General features: G+C 48.8%; 1 protein-coding gene across 3 annotated transcripts in view; it reads right to left on the reverse strand.

Moving 5' to 3' along the window:
• The window catches only part of LOC119979628 (protein-arginine deiminase type-2-like), an 86,041-nt gene extending 67,829 nt beyond the window's left edge, over positions 1–18,212 (reverse strand). Inside the window, exons 1-3 of one of the 3 annotated variants that reach the window (XM_038822134.1) lie at positions 18,154–18,212; positions 17,169–17,279; positions 3,731–3,911 (exon numbers count right to left, since the gene is read on the reverse strand). In XM_038822134.1, coding sequence (XP_038678062.1) covers positions 3,731–3,911; positions 17,169–17,260 — 273 coding nt within the window. In that variant the 5' untranslated portion in view covers positions 17,261–17,279; positions 18,154–18,212. Of the gene's footprint in view, positions 1–3,730; positions 3,912–17,168; positions 17,695–18,153 lie in introns of those variants that run through there. The other 2 variants (XM_038822135.1, XM_038822136.1) reach the window with 2 other exon arrangements.
• Between the last annotated feature and the right edge of the window lie 320 nt (positions 18,213–18,532).

The raw sequence follows: 18,532 nt of genomic DNA on the forward strand, positions 1-18,532 counted from the left end.
CTCCTTCGACACTCCTGCCTCCAGGGCCTCCGAATACCTCTTGTCCACCCGCAGACTCTCGTCCATCAACCTTGCCATCTCTGCTCGCTCCTCCTTCTCCCTATGCACCCAGATCAATATGAACTCCCCCTAACCATTGCCTTGAGCGCCTCCCACAGTGTAGCGGCCAAAACCTCACCTGTATCTGTGAGCTAATGTTAGGCATCTGTTGAACGTTATAATGATGCCGTCGGAGGGACGGAATGTGGAGGTGGCGGTCGCTATGGATGCCGAGAAGGCCTTTGATCGGGTAGAATGGGAATATTTGTGGGAGGTACTGGGGCAGTTCGGGTTCGGGCAGGGGTTTGTGGATTTGGATGGTTGTTGTATCGGGCAGAAACAGCGAGTGTAAGGACGAACCAGATGAGTTTGGGGTATTTTAGGCTACATTGTAGGACGAGGAATGATGCCCACTCTCGTCGTTGCTCTTTGCCTTGGCGATAGATCCACAGGCAATGGCGCAGAGTGTCAAGGGGTTGGAAAGGGATATTGTGGTGTGGGCAGGGGGTGGGGGGGGGGGGGGGGGGAGCACAGGCCTTGCTATATGTGGACGATCTGTTGCTTTACATATCGGACCCATTGGAATGTATTGGAGGAATCATTGATATTTTGGTGGAATTCGGCCTGTTCTCTGGGTATAATTTAAACATGGGGAAGAGTGATGCCTTTCCGATCCAGGAGAGGAGGTTGGACAAGATGCCACTTGAGGCAGTGAGGGCGAGTTTCAGGTATCTAGGCATCCAGATAGCACGGTAATGGGAGCAGCTACATAAATTAAATCTGCTGCAGTTGTTGGAGCAGATGAAGGGGGATTTTAACACGTGGGATGTGCTAATGAAGGGGGATTTTACCATGTGGGATGTGCTAATGATGGGGGATTTTACCATGTGGGATGTGCTGATGAAGGGGGATTTTACCACGTGGGATGTGCTGATGAAGGGGAATTTTAACACGGGATGTGTTCCGGTTGCCATTGGTAGGGCGGGTGCAGTCTGTGAAAATGACACTACTCCAGAGGTTTTTATTCGTGTTCCAGAACCTTCCGATTTTTATTCCAAAGGCCTTCTTTAGGAAGATTAATGCATTGATTTTGGGGTTTGTGCGGGTGGGGAAAGCCCCACAGGTGAAGAAGGTGCTGCTCGCTTGGGGACGTGGTGGGGGCGGGGGGAGGGGGGGGGGGGGGGGGGGGTTTGCAGGCTGGCCTTGCCAAATTTGATGAACTACTACTGACCAGCAAACATAGCCATGGTCAGAGTGGGTAAGGGGAAGGGTCATGTGGGAGCGGATGGAGGCAGCCTATTTGAAGGACACTAGTTTAGGTGTATTATTGACGGCAGCCCTGAGCGTGTGGGGACAGTAACGGCAGCACCTGAGGCTGGAAGGTGCCTTGGTGTGGGCTCCGATTTGGGAATCACAGTTTGTTCTGGGGAGGCTGGACGCAGGGTTTCGGGGATGGCAGTGGGCGGGGATTGAGTGGTTTGGAGACCTGTTCATGGGGGGCCAGCTTCCCACACTTGGAGGGACTGGTGGAGGAGTATGAGCTGTCCAGCGAGAATGGGTTTCGGTACTTACATTGCCGTCCTTTCCTGACCTGCCACCCCTGGGGTTGCAGGACAAGTTGGTGTCGAAAACAGGGGTTGTTGAGGGCAGGGTGTCAGAAATAACAAAGAATTAATGGACTGGCAGGAAGTGGGAGGAAGAGCTGGGAAGGGTGTTGGAGGCTAGGTTATGGGAAGAGGCTCTGAGGAGGGTGAGTGCATTCTCTTTTTCTGCTAAACTGAGCTTCATTCAATTTAAAGTAGTCCACAGGGCGCATATGACAGTGGCCAGAATGAGAAGGTTTTTTGAGAGGGTAGAGAATAGGTGAGGGTGGTGCATGGGGGGGTTCCGCGAACCATGTCCACATGTTTTGGGCCTGGCCAAAGCTGGAGAGATTTTGGTGGGGGTTGTTGACGTGATCTCTGAGGCGCTGAGTCCAGAAGTGGTGATTTCTGGAGTGTTGGAAGACCTGGAAGTCCAGGGGGTGGGAGAGGCCGGCATCTTGGCCTCTGCCTCCCTGGGGTAGCCCAGAGACAGATCCTGTCAGAATGGCGGGTGTGGGTGAGTGACGTCGCAAAATTCCTTAGGTTGGAAAAAAATCAAGTTTGCCTTGAGAGGGACTGTGGAGGGGTTTGCCCGGAGATGGAAACCGTTTATCGACTTGTTCAAGGATAGTTAAGAAGTCAGCGGGGGGGGGGGGGGGGGGGGGGGGGGGGGGGGGTGGTTTGGGGTTAAAAAAGGAGGCAGAGTGGGTGGAGAGTAATGGCCGGGAGGGTGGGGTGGGGGGGTTTTGGTTATTTATTTGTTGATGCACCATCAATTGGACTCGAGTCGTAGTGAAGTTCCAAACAACAGGCTTTAATACGCTAGATGTGAGCCCGGCAGTGGTCATACAGAGAAAGGCCGACTGCCAGCCAACACGAGCTCTTATACCCTGCCTTGTAGGCGGAGCTACCAACCTCTCAGCCAATCGGCGGGGAGTCACATGACCAGCCACAACCAATTGGCAGAGAGGCACATGACTTGCCTGGGCCATGGGCAGCGAGGCTGCTGTACCAATGGCAGCTTGGTTCTCCGGTAATATGATCTCTCTAGCCATACTACCACATTTGTCATGTGATTTCCTGTTTGTTCTTTTTGGTTTTGGTCATGTTTGATATAAATGCCTTAATAAAAACATTTAAAAAAAGATTTGTCATGAAAAATAAAGCATATCATATTGAAGGGTGTGTAGTGTTGTCGGTTCACCGTTGATGGTAACCTCCCCACTCTGCCTCTTATATTTAATCTTCTTCTGCTGAAGAATAGAGTGAAGCACTGGATGGATTTGCTCTCAGGCTGATTAACAGTCTGGTAGGCTGCGGAGTATGCTTCTTTACAGGCCATCTTTATACCAGCCAGTAAGGTGATTAGTTATAAACGAGAATAAATCATAGGAGGAATAATGAGTTGCCAGATAGGGTGGAATTAAATGCCCTCCCTGAGGCAAGTTTGGTAGTGGAGGGACATTTAGTCAGCAGGAAAGTGGTGAGTGTGGACCCTGTTGCTACTCTGCTGTGTAAACATTAATGCAGACATGTGAATAGCTGAGAAGAGAGTTGAAAAATGGATGGAGATCGAAAGACATAAACCAGATTAGTTGGCCGCAGTGATGAACCCTGGTCGACAAACGTGACTCAAACTGTCTGTTGCATGTCGCTTTCCTTCCCCACCACTCTCCCAGTCTGATCTGTCTATCTTTGCCCTTCCACACTCTTTCAATGAAGCCCAATGTAAGCTGAATTGACAGCAATGTTGTACTGGGCACTTTGCAATCCTCCAGCCTTAATACTAACTTTAATCATTTCAAATGATAACTAGCCCCACTTGCTCTTTGGTAGAAAAACTGATGATGTGGGATGGGTTTGCTGGCTTGTCTCAGAGTAGGTTGGGGGAACCACCTGTCAGGATGTCATGACAATTGGTATCGACCTGCACTTTTAAATCTCCTAACCTCGCCTCAGTTTTACATCCTTCCATTTACACCTGCCTCCTCCCCACCTGTTAACAGGTTCTGGGCATCAGGAACATCTCTAATTTCTCTCATTAGGCTGCTAATATCTCATGATGATATCACTTCTGTCATTGTACCATCTTTTGTTTGCAATATTACCTTGTTATCATTGAGATAATTGCTTCTTTTTCCCATTGTGACCACAAGCAAAGTCCCATTGTTGAGGATCCACCTTTTTGCATGTTGAGCTACAATAGTTACATTGTGGAGGTCTGAAATGGAACATTTGACACCAGGACTGGAGTGCACTTCAAATGACTTGGATCCGACAGGTGCTGGCCTGAAGGAAGATAAAATACTTAAGTTGAGATATTTGCTTCTTCCAAAACGGAAACGTAATTCAGTCAAAAAAGGGTATTGTCCTGACCATGAGGGTCACACACTAAACAGTAAAATGTTGTGTAATACTCAACAGGTCATGCAGCATCTGTGGAGATAAACAGAGTTCATGAGCGTGATCTTAATGGCTGTGTTGTGCCCGGTGCGATTCTGTGCAAGCTGGTTGGATCGTAGGAGAGGCCGAAATCAGGATCCACGTTGGGAGCCAATCGGTTTCCAATATAATCGGCCCACTCCCGGACATCCGGTGGCATTTGTGAGCGGGTCGGCCGCATTGAGAGGAACTCCCGCCTGTGGCCACTGTCTACGATGCTTTCGGGGGTTTCCCCGATTTTTCGGTTTCCCCCCCCCCCCCGAATGTTGTCGGCCTTTGGGGCCGTCCCGGGCACCAAGCCAGGCCGGTTTGAGAACCGGCGAGGGAACCTCGCACAAATGTTGGGCGGCTGGAGCTGAGGCATCGGGCCCAGGGGGAGCGGCGTTTGGAGCAGCGGGGGTGAAGCCAAACAGAAGGCGAGGCGGCCGGCCCGAAGCCAGGGCGCGATGTACTGGAGATGTTGCACATCGGGTGGCTCCCGCCTAGAATGTGTTTGTTTAAAGAAGTCTGAAGTCCGGTCCCAGGGGAATTTTTGAGGAAAATAAAAAAAGAGCAAAAATCTTTAAAGAAAGCTTTTTTTTGAAGCAAGAATTTAAAAAAAAAAGATTTCGTTAAAGGATGCGAAAAGCAGCTTCGAAGAAGGGAGGAAATGCAGGCTCGCCGTTGAATGAGAGGACCAGCAAAAGCACTGACAAGATGGCGGATGCCTGACCGCATGGTGAGGCCACACTGCCTACGGTGGAGAAGATGACCGAGGTGATGGCTGTGGAGCTGGAAAAGCAGTTAGCGAGGCACATGGAGGTTTTGAAGAAAGAGATGACGGTCACATTGAAGCCATTGGTGGAGGAGACAATGGCCCCGGTGAGGGTAGCTGTGGCAAAGAGGTGAGAGAGCAGGGCGAGAAGATGAAGGAAGTGGAGGAGGCCCTGTCGTAGCACAGCGACCAGGTCACCTCGGTGGGGGACGAGCTGCGGATGGTGGTGGAGGTCAGAGGACTCCGAGCAAAGCTTGAGGATTTGGAGAACCCCTCGAGGCGGCACAATCTAAGAATTGTGGGCTTGCCCGAAGGGACAGAGGGCTCAAGGCCAACAAAGTGCTTCGCTAAGAGGGTGGCGGAGTTGATGGGGGGAGGATGAGAACCCCTCCCGGTATGAGCTGGACCGAGCTCACCGGTCATTAAGGCTGAAGCCCAAAGTAAATGAGCCGCCAAGAGCAGTAATTATCAGCTTCCATGAATACCGCATGAAGGAGAAGGTGTTAAGTTGGGCAAAGCAGAAGCACGAGGTGCAGTGGGATGGTGCTAGAGTTCAGATTTACCAGGACTTGACGGTGGAGTTGGCAAAAAGATAAGCAGCGTTCTGCCGAGTGAAGACGACACCATACAACAAGAGGCTGCAATTTGGTATGGTATACCCGGCGAATCTGAGGGTGACGTATAACGCCAAGACTTTTATATTGAAACAGTGGAGGTGGCTGAGCCATTCATGAGGGCAGAAGGCTTGGGACAGACGTGAGGAGCGGAGCTGGAAGAGAGACTGTGGACTGTGATTGGGGAGCTGGAAAATGTATAAATGCTGCAACTTTCTTTTCATTGATGTGTATTGTAATTTACTTCACATCACATTGTTACAGAGTTGAAGTTATTGGTTGGGTTGATTGGCATTCTGTGTTGCGACGGTTATATCTTATATTAGTGCATTGTATGTGATGTACCATCAATTGAACGCGAGACGAGTTGCTGTACAAAGGTATGGCTTTAATCAGCTAAATGTTAGCCCTGCGGTCGATTACAGTATATGGATGACTGCCGGGAGTACTGGGTATTTATACCCCGCCCTGGAGGCGGGGTTAACTCAGCCTCTCGACCAATCGGGGAGCCGTCACATGACTGGTCTCAACCAATCGGTCGAGAGGCACATGATCGACCAGGGCCAATGGTAAGCCGATGTTCTGCACCAATGGCAGGCAGCTATGCTAATCATACCACCACAGTATGGATTGGATTGTTGTTTTGCTTTCTCTGGGATTGGGTGGGAGGAGACGGTATATCTTGGCGGGGGGAGCCACCCGCGCTAGCTAATTAAAGTTGGTTAGTGAACGGAGGTGAGGTGGAGCCTGGATAGCAGGTTTCGATGGGCCTACGAGGCAAGCAAGGGGGGGGGGGGAAGGGATTCAATGTTAATAATGGGCAGGGGCAGATCTCGCTCATGGGGCAGGGCACGGTGGTATGATGATGGTGGATAACAATGGTTGGGGGGGGTGAGAGAGCCCCAGTTAGGATAGTCACGTGGAACATGAGGGGGTTAGGAGGTCCAGTCAGGTAATTGAGGAATATGTAGGTTTCAACTGTACAGGTGAGATTTGCGCATCTTAATAGTTTGAAAGCCGATGCAGCAATGCTGCAGGAGACTCACTTGAGGGCGAAGGACCAGGTGAGACTTAAAAAGGGCTGGGTTAGTCAGGTGTTTCACTCTGGATTTAACGGAAGGGCTCGAGGGGTAGCGGTAATGGTCAGCAAAAGAGTACGTTTCAGATGGAGAATGTGGTTGCAGATCGGGGGGGGTAGATATGTGATTGTGACAGGGGTGCTGGAGGGGAGGTTAGTGGCGCTGGTAATTGGGACGATGTGGGATTCGCGAAGAAGGTGTTTGGGGCCATCCCCGACTTGGACACACACAAACTGATTGTGTGTGGGGGGGGGAGGGGGGGGGGACTGGAACTTTGTGCAGGAGCCAAGGTTGGACAGGTCACGGCCGCGCTCGCTAGTTCCATCAGAGGGGACGAAGGTGTTGGCTGAGCTAATGGTGGAAATGGGAGGGGTGGACCCTTGGAGGTTTTTGCACTCGAGGGAGCGGGAGTACTCGTTTTTCTCAGCAGTCCATAAGATATACTCGTGGATCGACTTTTTCGTGGTGGGGAAGGCTTTGCTGGCTGGAGTCAAGGGGTCAGAATACTCTGCAATTGCAGTGTCAGATCACGCGCCACATTGGGTGGATATGGTGCTGGAGAAGGGGGTAGTGCGGAGGCCGGGGTGGAAACTGGATGTGGGGCTTTTGGTGAACCAAGTATTCTGTGAGAAAATTGAAAAGGTAATTAAAGAATATGTAATATTTAACTGTACGGGTGAGGTGTCGAAGGCAGTCGTCTGGGAGGCTCTAAAGGCGGTGGTGAGGGGTGAGGTAATTTCGTTCAAGGCCAGGGTGGACAAAGAGGAGAGGTTGGAGTGGCAGAGGCTAATAGATGAGATGTTGGAGGCAGATAGGAGTTGCGCAGAGGATGGAGACCCAGCGATGCTGGGAAAGAGGAAGGAACTACAGGCGAGCTTTGACTGACTATCCACCAGGAAGGCGGTGCGCCAACTGAGACGAGCAAGGGGTGCAGTTTATGAACATGGAGATAAGATAATGTTAGCAGATCAGCTCCGGAGGGAGGCAGCGGCAAGGGAAATTCTTCAGGTAAGGGATGGGGCCGGGAAGTTGGTTGTGGCTCCGGAGCTGATTAACAAGGTTTTTGAGGAATTTTACGAGAGGTTGTACAGGTCAGAGCCACCCAGGGGAGACAGTGAGATGCTGCAATTTCTAGATGGGTTGGAGTACCCGAGGCTAGGGGAGGGGGACAGGGCGACATTAGAAGGAGCAATACTGGAGCAGGAGATAAAATATGCGATTGGGAGGATGCAGTCGGGGAAGGTGGCAGGGCCGGATGGGTTTCCGGTGGAATATTATAAAAAATTTAAGGATAAGTTGGCACCCCTGATGGTGGGGATATTTGAAGAGGTGATAGGGAAGGGAGTGCTGCCGGAATCCTTGGGGCAGGCTTCGATTTCACTGTTGCTTAAAAAGGATAAGGATCCGACGGAGTGTGGGTCATATAGGCCCATATCACTTCTTAATGTGGACGCAAAGGTATTGGCGAAGGTACTGGCAGGTAGGCTGGAGGAGTGCCTCCCAAAGGTGATAGGTGAAGATCAGACTGGGTTCGTGAGAATGAGGCAGCTCTTTTCTTTAGAAGGGTATTGAACGTGCTTATGCGGAGGGTGGCATCAGACGCCGAGAAGGCATTTGACTGGGTAGAATGGGGGTACTTGATGGCAGTTCTGGAGCAGTTTGGGATTGGACCAAGATTTGTGGACTGGGTAAAGCTACCATATAAGGAGCACAAAAAACATCAGCTCGAGATACTTTTCTCTCCACAGTGGGACTAGGGAGGGATGTCCTATGTCCCCCCTGTTGTTTGCACTCGCGATTGAGCCGGTGGCCATTGCATTAAGAAGTTCGGGGGTGTGGAAAGGAATAGTGGGGGGGGGGTGCGGATAGAGCATAGGGTGTCCTCATATGCTGATGACTTGCTGCTATACGTGTTGGAACTGAGTGTGTCGATAGGGGGAATATTGGAGCTGCTTCGGGTGTTTGGGTCTTTCTCGGGGTACAAACTAAATCTAGACAAGAGTGAGTATTTTGTGGTGTCTCGGCCAGGGGTGAGGGCAGGGTTGGGGGGGCTGCCATTCCGTAGGGCAGGGACTCACTTTAGATACCTGAGGTTGCCCAGGAGTGGGGAGTGCTCCGCAGGTACAACATTTCTAGTTTGGTGGGGAGAGTGAAATCTAATCTGGCAAGATGGGATGGTTTCCCTCTGTCACTGGCGGTTTAAATGAACGTGTTGCCGCGATTTCTGTTTATTTTTCAATGCCTGGCGATTTTCCCGCCAAAGACATTTTTCAGAGCGATTAAAGGAATGATTACCTCGTTCATATGGAGAGGGAAGGTGACCAGAGTTAGAAAGGTGCCGCTACAGAGGGGAAGGCAGGCAGGGGGTTTGGGTCTTCCGAACCTGATGTATTATTTCTGGACGGCGAATGTGGAGAAGGTGCGGAGCTGGGTCAGAGGGGTTGATTCCCAGTGGGTCAGAATGGAGGAGAGTTTGTGCAGGGGGTCAGGACTGAAAGCACTGGCAACAGCGCCGCTCCCGATAGCCCCGGGGAAATACTCAGGGAGTCCGGTAATAATAGCTTCATTGGGAATTTGGAGGCAGTTTCGGCAACACTTCGGGTTGGGGGCAGGGTCAAGGGAAATGCTGATTCGGGGGAACCACAGATTTCAGCCAGGGAAGTGGGATGGAAATGGGAGGAGAAGGGGATTATGACACTAAAAGATTTGTTTCTTGAGGGTCGGTTTGCAGGATTGAAGGAGCTGGAAGCGAAGTATGGGCTGGAGCAGGGGGAAATGTTTAGATACATGCAGGTTCGAGATTTTGCTAGAGAGGAGATACAGAGTTTTCCGGTGGAGAAGGGGGTTTACGGAGCTATTTTGGAAGAGGAGAAGGCACCACTGGAAGAGATCAAAGCAAAGTGGGAGGACGAGTTGAGAGAGGATATGGAGGAGGGATTCTCATGTGAGGTGCTCCGGAGAGTGAATGCCTCCACCTCGTGAGCGAGCTTGGGGCTGATACAGTTGAAGGCGGTATATAGTGCACACCTCACGGGGGGCGAGGATGAGGAACGTTGCGGGGGGGTCCCCGCAAATCACGTTCATATGTTTTGGTCCTGTCCAAAGCCGGAGGATTACTGGAAGGAGGTTTTTAGGGTAATCTCTAACGTGGTGCATGTGAAACTGGACCCGGGCCCTTGGGAGGCAGATGTTGTAGCCTTCGCCTCGTTGATCGCCCAAAGGCAGATCCTGATGGGATGGAGAGCGGCCTCTCCACCCTGTGCCCTGGTGTGACGGGGGGACCTGTTGGAATGCTTGACTCTTGAGGTTAAGTTTGAACTGAGGGGAAGGACGGAGGGGTTTGACAATTCATGGCCATTATTCATTATGCATTTTCAAGAACCTGATAACATCGAACATTAGTTGGGGGGGGGGGGGGGGGGGCGGTTGGTTGGGAGGGTTGGGGGGAGGGGGACTGTGAGTGTTAATGTTGACTATGGGTGATTCCTGATTCCTTTTTGTCATTTGTTTATGTTAACATGCGGGCTAATGTCTGGGGTTTGGTGGGAGGATGGGATTGTTGTTATTGACATGGGGATTGACATTGCATTCGTTACTGATTATTGTTTATTGTTGGTGGATGTAAATTTGGGAGAAAATGTGAAAAAGGAGGGGAATAAAAATATTTATAAAAAAAATAAAATCGGCCCATTCCCATTGGCTGGTTCTAGATCCCGCCTTGATGTGGCGATAGCAGCAATTGAGCCAATCGCCACATCGTCAATGGGATGGACCCCCTATCTATTGGCCTCTTGTGATCTAACCGGCTCCCCAGTGAGCGGTCACGCGGGTGGCCTTTAGCACACCTACTTAAAAACATCAAGCTGGCAACATTGCTGCTGAGGGGATCGGAGGAGGTGAGTGGCCACCTTCGAACTCGAGCAGTCAGCTCGGGGGCTCTGGAGCTGCTGCCACCGCTGCTGGAGGGGGCGGGGCAGTCGGGGGAGCGATGGGCTCAGCACCTGTGGGTCCAACAGGCCACCCGCTGGATTGTGTATACCTGTAACAGGGTCAACTTCAGTTGCTGCCTGTCGATCCCACCGAACAGCCCAAGGAGAGCCCTGTCCATGGTAATATGGTGACGGCCGTTTTAACTTCCTCTGACAATGGCAGCCTCTGGCACAGCTGAAGACTAACAGCTATGGGGAATAGGCATTGTTAGTTACATGTGCACTTCAAAGCTCTCAAGTGGATTCCCCTAGGTAGATGTGCCATGTTGCAAGCAAGTGTTATTGCCTAGCATCCCGATCAGACTGTGCCTGGAAACTTTGCCTGAACACTGGGTGTGTCAACACCACAGAGGCAGGGTGCACCGTCTGGATGAAAGGGAGCTCACGTATAGCAAAGAAGGAACGGGAGGAAGGCCATTCGTAGGAGGGGGACACGGATCCCTCCCACACGTGTCAAATCGAGAAGGCGGACCATCCTAAGCCCCATCGAGAACTCAAGTCGGCCAGGACTCTTCCCCCCCCCCCCCCCCCCCCCACCCCCACCCCCACTCTCAGCAAAATGAATGTAATTATAAACAATGTAAAGAGTCCTGGTGGTAATTGTAAAAACGTATGTAAAGTTGTGGGTAATTCTTATTACTAACTGTTAAAAATCCCAATAAGAACATTTGTAAAAAGTGGCATGAAATACACAAATGTAAATGATGTAAGGGAGTGATAGAACTGGGACCACATCACAGACGCAGTGGCAGCTTGTGATACTTGTGTTGGAGTTGTTATTGTTTTGGTTATTATTATTCTTTCTATATTCTGCAAAGTTTTGATATTAAGTGCAAAAATTCCAATAAAAATATTGAAAAAACACCCCAGAGGCAGCAGCCAACAAAGAAACATCCTGGACCGGGCCCGGCAGCTCCCCACTAACAAGGAGGAGCAGCTCTTAAACCGCTCCCTCCGAGCAAACCCCAAACAGCACGCAGCCATGCCACCAAGCAGCCCAGTCCCACGTGGCGGTGATGCTGTCTCCTCTCAAAGTTCCTACTTCCACCTGATGTGCATTGACAACTGTGTGGTATTCACCAGATCGTACCCCAGAGGCCTTTCCACTAGTGCCCCCCATCAAAGTGTGTGTCTCTGCCCTGGTGGAAGATGAGGGTGATAGCTGAGCCTCTTACCGCACTGGATGGTGGTTGTCCTTGTGAAACTCCCTGAGCTGACGGCCACTGCCACTGCCTCCCAGGTGGCACTGTCTTACCTGTGGCTGACCCTCTGACCCCCTCGGGGGAACAGGACGTTCCGTCGAGACCCCACCGCACGCAACAGTTGGGCCAGGTCGGCATCACTACCACGTGGGACTGGGCTGCTTGGTGGCATGGCTGCGTGCTGTTTGGGGTTTGCTCGGAGGGAGCGGTTTAAGAGCTGCTCCAACCTTTGTTAGTGGGGAGCTGCAGGGAAATCAGCCAGCCCAAATTGACGTTAGATACCAGTCGCAGTCCTGCTGGGTTGGCGGTTGGGAAGCACACGGCAAGTTTCGCTCGCTACCACACTTAGTGCTTTTCCCGTTAGATCGCTCCCCATGTTTCAGGTTGTGAAAGGCCATGATGACATGGGGCAGAATTCGCATGCAGCTGGTAACAGGTCACCTGGCTGAAAACTCTGGGTGAGCCTGTCGCCGCTCGAAAGAGTAGCCACTAGCTGACATAACTGTCAGGCAGTTAAGTGACTCGGGGAAAGACTTCTTCTTTTATCTCGGGAAACGAAATGAAATGAAAATTGCTTATTGTCACAAGTAGGCTTCAAATGAAGTTACTGTGAAAAGCCCCTAGTCACCACATGCTGCCGCCTGTTCGGGGAGGCTGATATGGGAATTCAACCCGCGCTGCTGGCCTGACATGGTCTGCTTTAAAAGCCAGCTATTTAGCCCTGTGCTAAACAAGCCCCTAAAGAAGTTTGTCCCTCAAATGGCCAGCAGTTCCCTATTCCCAGGAGCACCACTGTAAGTGGTGACCACTGCTAAGAATGAAGGGAGTTCCCAGTGATAATTGTTGATGGAGCTGGAGACCCAGGTAATTGGGGGGTTGGGGGGAAGAACTAGTGGGAAGAGTATCATGGGACAGGAAGGTCTCCTTTAGGTATAAGGTGCCCGAACCTTTGTGATTGCCAACAACCCCCAAGGCCAAACAAGGACTTGACTGCCTTGGCATGTGGATTGGGCAAGACCACCATTGGTAAAGTACCAGCAATGTCAGGAGGAGGCCCTTAAGTGGTCATTTATTAACCTCTTAATTAACTACAAGACGGCTCCCTCAGACATCGGGCGCCCTTTTTAAAGTGAGGTTGAGGGTCCTCCATACCTCCCACTCACAGATATTGCGACCCCCCCTCCGTCCACACGACCCCGCCCCCCCCCTCCCCCCCCCCCCCCCCCCCCCCCCCCCCCTCCCCCCCCCCCCCCCCCCCCCCCCCCCTCACCCACACACAGAAACACACAATGCTGGCATGAGGGTGGCCCAACCTACACCCATCAATCCCCCCCCCCCCCAAAGTGAGCACATCCTGCTATGGGGTCGTTGAGGGACCCCCCCAGCCCCTCCCCCCTAACCCCCACCCCCTCTCTTCAGTGAGTTTTGATCTGTCTATGGACAGACTAGCAGTTTCTCCCTCAAAACAGTGAGTTACAGATTTGCCTGTGAACAGGAGAGGAGCAGTTTCTCAAAGCCTGTCAGGTTAAACAATACTCAGACAGGCAAGAATCTGCAGACTGTTTCCTGACCAGATTTCTCTCTCTCCAATAGGCCTTTTAAAGGGATCTCTATTAAGCAAGTATTCCTGGGTCTGCTAACTGTATTGAAAAGTTGATTTTGATGTGAGTTGCGTTTTGTTTGAGTGGAGATAAAGTTAGCAGTTAGAATTTATTGTTTCATTGTAATGTTATGCATTGTTTAACTGGTAATTGAAAGCTACTTTCTTTGTGAGGTTAAAGTTAGTACTACAGTAGTCCCCCTTTATAACGCGGGTGTTGGGGTCCAAGACAGCCACCCGCGTTGCAACCGAGCCGCGGATATCCACGATGGGGGTTTTAAATTTATTTAAAAATCTATGCTAGCGCTTCCCATTGAGAGTCTACGGGGGGCGGGGGGAGAGGTCAGACCCCCGTAGACTCACAATGGGAAGCGCTAGCATAGATTTTTAAATAAATTTAAAACCCCCATCGTGGATCTAATTAAAACAGTGTCAATTTCAGCGGCTGCTCACTTTGATCCGGAGAGGGAAGCTGCTCTCTCACTGAAACAATCAGCCGGCCGCTGAAATTGACACTGCCCGCTGCTCTCTCCCTCCAATCCAACTTTTAAGTTTTAATGTTTAACTGGAGGATCCAGTTGCAGAGTGGAGAGCCAAGTCCTAGGTTTTGGAGCTTTAATGAGCTTGGCTCAGATTATGGTGTTATGGCTGCAAAGAGACATTGATAGGATGCAGAGCTGGGCCGAAAAATGGCAGATGGAGTTTAACCCTGATAAGTGCGAGGTGATTCATTTTGGTAGGAAAAATTTGAATGTGGATTACAGGGTCAACGGCAGTGTTCTGAGGAATGTGGAGGAACATAGAGATCCTGGGGTTCACGTCCACAGATCTCTGAAGGTTGCCACTCAAGTGGATAGAGCCGTGAAGAAAGCCGATAGTGTGTTCGTGTTTAATAACAGGGGGCTTGAGTTTAAGAGCCGTGGGGTTATGTTGCAACTGTTCGTGACCCTGGTGAGACCACATTTGGAGTATTGTGTGCATTTCTGGTCACCTCACTATAGGAAGGTTGTGGAAGCATTGGAAAGGGTGCAAAGGAGATTTACCAGGATGCTGTCTGGTTTGAAGAATAGGTCTTATGAGGAAAGGTTGAGGGAGCTAGGGCTTTTCTCTATCCACACCAAAGAGTTGAGTCAAGTCCATTTATCAGCAAAAGCTTTTGGGGGAAGAGCGGGCACTCCACAGTGCTCGCAGTCACCTTCTCTATTTCACAGCCGCCGTTAGCCTTCTTTATACATGTTCCTCATTAGCTTGAAGGGGTTACATACATGACCAATTCGGTCTCCCTAGCAACAATTAGCTTCCAATCACATTCTTCTGAAAACATTTGATAACTGATGTCCACAACGTCTTGTTTTCAGTTACAAGAATAGCAGGTATCTCAACAGCAAACGGTTAGTTTGTTGCACTTTTGTATCAGAACTTTGCAGAATCTTCCAATCACATTATTGCAAGCTGCACCAGATCTTTGCAGAATCGCAATTGCAAGCATAATTAAAACAGAGAGACCCTTAATTTTAATTTCTCCATGTACAATTTTTACCTTTAACAATACAGACTCCATACAAAAAGTTACCCAGAGTTAGAGTTGAACACGGGTCCCTGGTGCTATGAGGCAGCATTGCTAAGCACTGTGCCACCCGAGTTCAATCAGTTAGATTCAGAGAAGTAATGAGTTTATTGTTTTCTTCACTACTTCTCCATGAAAACCTTCACCGCCACCCCCCACCCCACCCATTCCAATCCCTGCTAGATTTGCAAACATTCAAATCCTGACTGTGCAAAACAGAGTGACTTCCATTCTGCTGGTTTCAATATATTTTCAACTGACTGGACACAAATCAAAAGGGTGCTGATCGACAATCATAAAAAAACATTGCTCTGGACACCAATAATAATTGATGAAGAACTGCTGTTGGGGGCCTCAAGGTAGCATGGTGGTTAGCATCAATGCTTCACAGCTCCAGGGTCCCAGGTTCGATTCCCGGCTGGGTCACTGTCTGTGTGGAGTCTGCACATCCTCCCTGTGTGTGCGTGGGTTTCCTCCGGGTGCTCCGGTTTCCTCCCACAGTCCAAAGATGTGCGGGTTAGGTGGATTGGCTGTTCTAAATTGCCCGTAGTGTAAAGTTAATGGGGGGATTGTTGGGATACGGGTTACGTGGGTTAAGTAGGGTGATCATTGCTCGGCACAACATCGAGGGCCGAAGGGCCTGTTCTGTGCTGTACTGTTCTATTCTATGATCTAGATAGAAGAAACTTCTCCCTTCAGTTTCTCAGCTTTTATAAGGACAAAACGCTGAAGTATACACATTGCACATGGAGGACCAAGAGAGCATGAGTAGTTTTAGTCAAGACAGCCATTCAACTTCAGTGCATTTGAAGTTGGATTCTTATTTGAGCAGGGCGTGCAATACCAAATTTAAATTCATACATTTATTGCCCAATACCTTTCCCAACTGACAAGCCAGTACTCCTCCAGTGAACAGAGGTTCAGGTTAGGATTTCTAGAGGGCCTCAGGCGGTGAGGCAGAGCTGACAATCATAAAATAATTAAAACAGGAATACATAACAGGCCAGAACCTGAGGAGCGCAGATACCCAAGAGGGTTAAGGGGCACGAGAGCCGTTTGCAGAGATTATGACAGAAAAGTTTGAAAAAAAACGGGAATTTTAAAACAATGATAATAATTAATAATAATTTGAAAATTGAGATGTTGCTGGACTGGGAGCCAATGTGGGTCAACATGCACAGGGGTGATTGGTAAATGGAACGTGGTTGAACTCATAAGTTCATAAGATATAGGAGCACAATTAGGCCATTTGGCCCATCGAGTCTTCTCCGCCATTCTATCATGGCTAGTATGTTTCTAATCTACCATCTACAACAGGGGTGGGCAAACTTTTCCGTGCAAGGGCCACATTCAGAAATTCACAATTTTAAAGGGCCGCATAGTATATTAAGTAAAATAATTAATATTTAAAATAGCCAAAATAAAAGGTTTTTAAAGAAAAAAAAGCAATTAATTTTTATTAATTAATATTTTAAAGTAGAAACTTTACATGAAACACATTTATTTGAAAAACAAAGTAACTCAGTTTAAAGAAAAAAAGCAATTAATTTTTATTAATTAATATTTTAAAGTAGAAACTTCACATGAAACACATGTTGTGCCGAGCAATGATCACCCTACTCAAGTCAACGTATCCACCCTATACCAGTAACCCAACAGCCCCCCCCCCCCCATTAACCTTAAAATTTAAAAAAAAAAAAATTTTTATTTTTTTATTTTAAAAAAAAAAATTTTTTTATGACTTGATCTTGGTGGGCCGCATAAAGACCTTCGGGCCGTAGTTTGCCCACCCCTGATCTACAATGTTACAGACCAAGAGCTAGGATGGGGGCACCTGAGGTGTGGATGATTTATATGGGTGGCAAATTGGTGACAGAGCATTGGAGTAGTCATGCCCTTGCATGCATGAAGGTTTCAGCAACAGACGCAATGATACTATACTTTTACGAGATTAGCAAGAGAAACCTGGCCTCTCTGCTTCAGCAATCCTCAGCATTCTCCGTGAATCCTGTCACTACAATTCACCCTCACAAGCAGCAGTCCTAAGACACCCACTCAAGACAGGCTTAGTTAGCGAGTCAGAGGGGACTACACTTGGTGACACACAACGCAAATGTCCTGGAGGAGCTGGGACTAGAAAATGAGGCAGCAAGTGGAAAATGATTACACCAGCCGTGGAGCCTCACAGTTCAGATTTCAGGAGTCCAGCATTTGCAAGAAGGATGTTTGAAAGAGCATCAAACATACGTACAAGGATCAACTAGTAAGGGAGTAAAGTCAAATCATTTTAGCAACTTACTTGTAAACATCGATGTTGAGCACAGTTCCCAGCACATAAATCACCTGGTTGGGTTTCCCACATTCCACGCGCAGGGTCCTTTGTTTGGACATAGTGAAGGTTTACAGGTCTCTGCAGAATAAGAGTCGGTGTTTCAGCTCAAGTAGAAGTTTATCTGCAAACATCCACTGCTCTGCTTGCAATCACAACCTACAGGCACCAGTCTCCCTCGTCATCTGTCTTCAGGTGTAAGAAATATCTATAATTTAGTGTAATCCAATAAAATAGCTCACACATCCCTCAATCTTTTACATCCGTCTGCAATATTGATATATTTAGGAATTCATCATCCAACAAATTGCCAAATCTGTTCAATCAGAGTCCTGTTCCTATAGCATTTACTTATGTCACGTAACCTGTTTGTAGGGAACTATTCAATGAAACCAAATCAGTCTCATATATCAAGTGCTTTTCCTATGATTAAATTCTCCTCTCAGTCATTTAAATCCGTCAACAATTAATCTGTTTTAGGAAAAGTATCCCCATTTAAAGGACTTTCTTATCACAAAAGTCCTAATTGGAATTAATGCCATTTTGTGACTCCCGTAGTCTTAAAACAAGTCTAATTATTATTTTCTTTACGTGACGCTCACGGTGAATATTTATCCTCCCAAGCTGTCTTAACTGGTTTTCCTGCAGACCTGGAACTATTTGGGGTCATGTTCCGTTTAGTTCACCTGAACTGAGATTATCCATAGAAACCCTACAGTGCAGAAGGAGGCCGTTTGCCCCATCATGTCTAAACTGACCCCCAGAAAGAGCACCCCACTTCCTTGCCCTATCCCCGTGACCCCACCTAACCATTTTCTACATAACTCACAGCCTGTGGGAAAATAAGCCTTCTACAAGATCTTGACTTTCCTATGTCCCTGCCCATTAACTGCCCAGGTAAATGTATTCCTCTTGCAATTGATCCAGTGGTTATTCCTGCTCTACTTAAAAATACCTCTGTAATTGCAGACAGCTGCTTCTCCTACTGAATGGAGTCTGTCTTCTCAAAAGGATTATCAAGAAAGGCACAAACACCACCCACACTCACCAGTACAGATTACATAATGTGATTGGATGAACAAATATTTGGAGACATTCCAGAGAAAGGGTTGCAGAAACAAATCACTCCTTCTTTCCAAAATTGTTGAAAACAGCTCAGTGGGCATCTCTGGAGAGAACAGCGAAGTGAACATTTCAGGCACACTAACTTTACACTTTCTGATTTTGTGTTGGAGTTGCAGTTTTTCGCTATTTAATACACAGTAAAATGGGAACCACCTCCAAATTTTTGTGTTCGTAATAGCTGAGCAGACCCCATCCCTAGGTATCCCAAT

This window comes from Scyliorhinus canicula, chromosome 16 (assembly GCF_902713615.1).
Source record: "Scyliorhinus canicula chromosome 16, sScyCan1.1, whole genome shotgun sequence".
Lineage (NCBI taxonomy): Eukaryota > Metazoa > Chordata > Chondrichthyes > Carcharhiniformes > Scyliorhinidae > Scyliorhinus > Scyliorhinus canicula.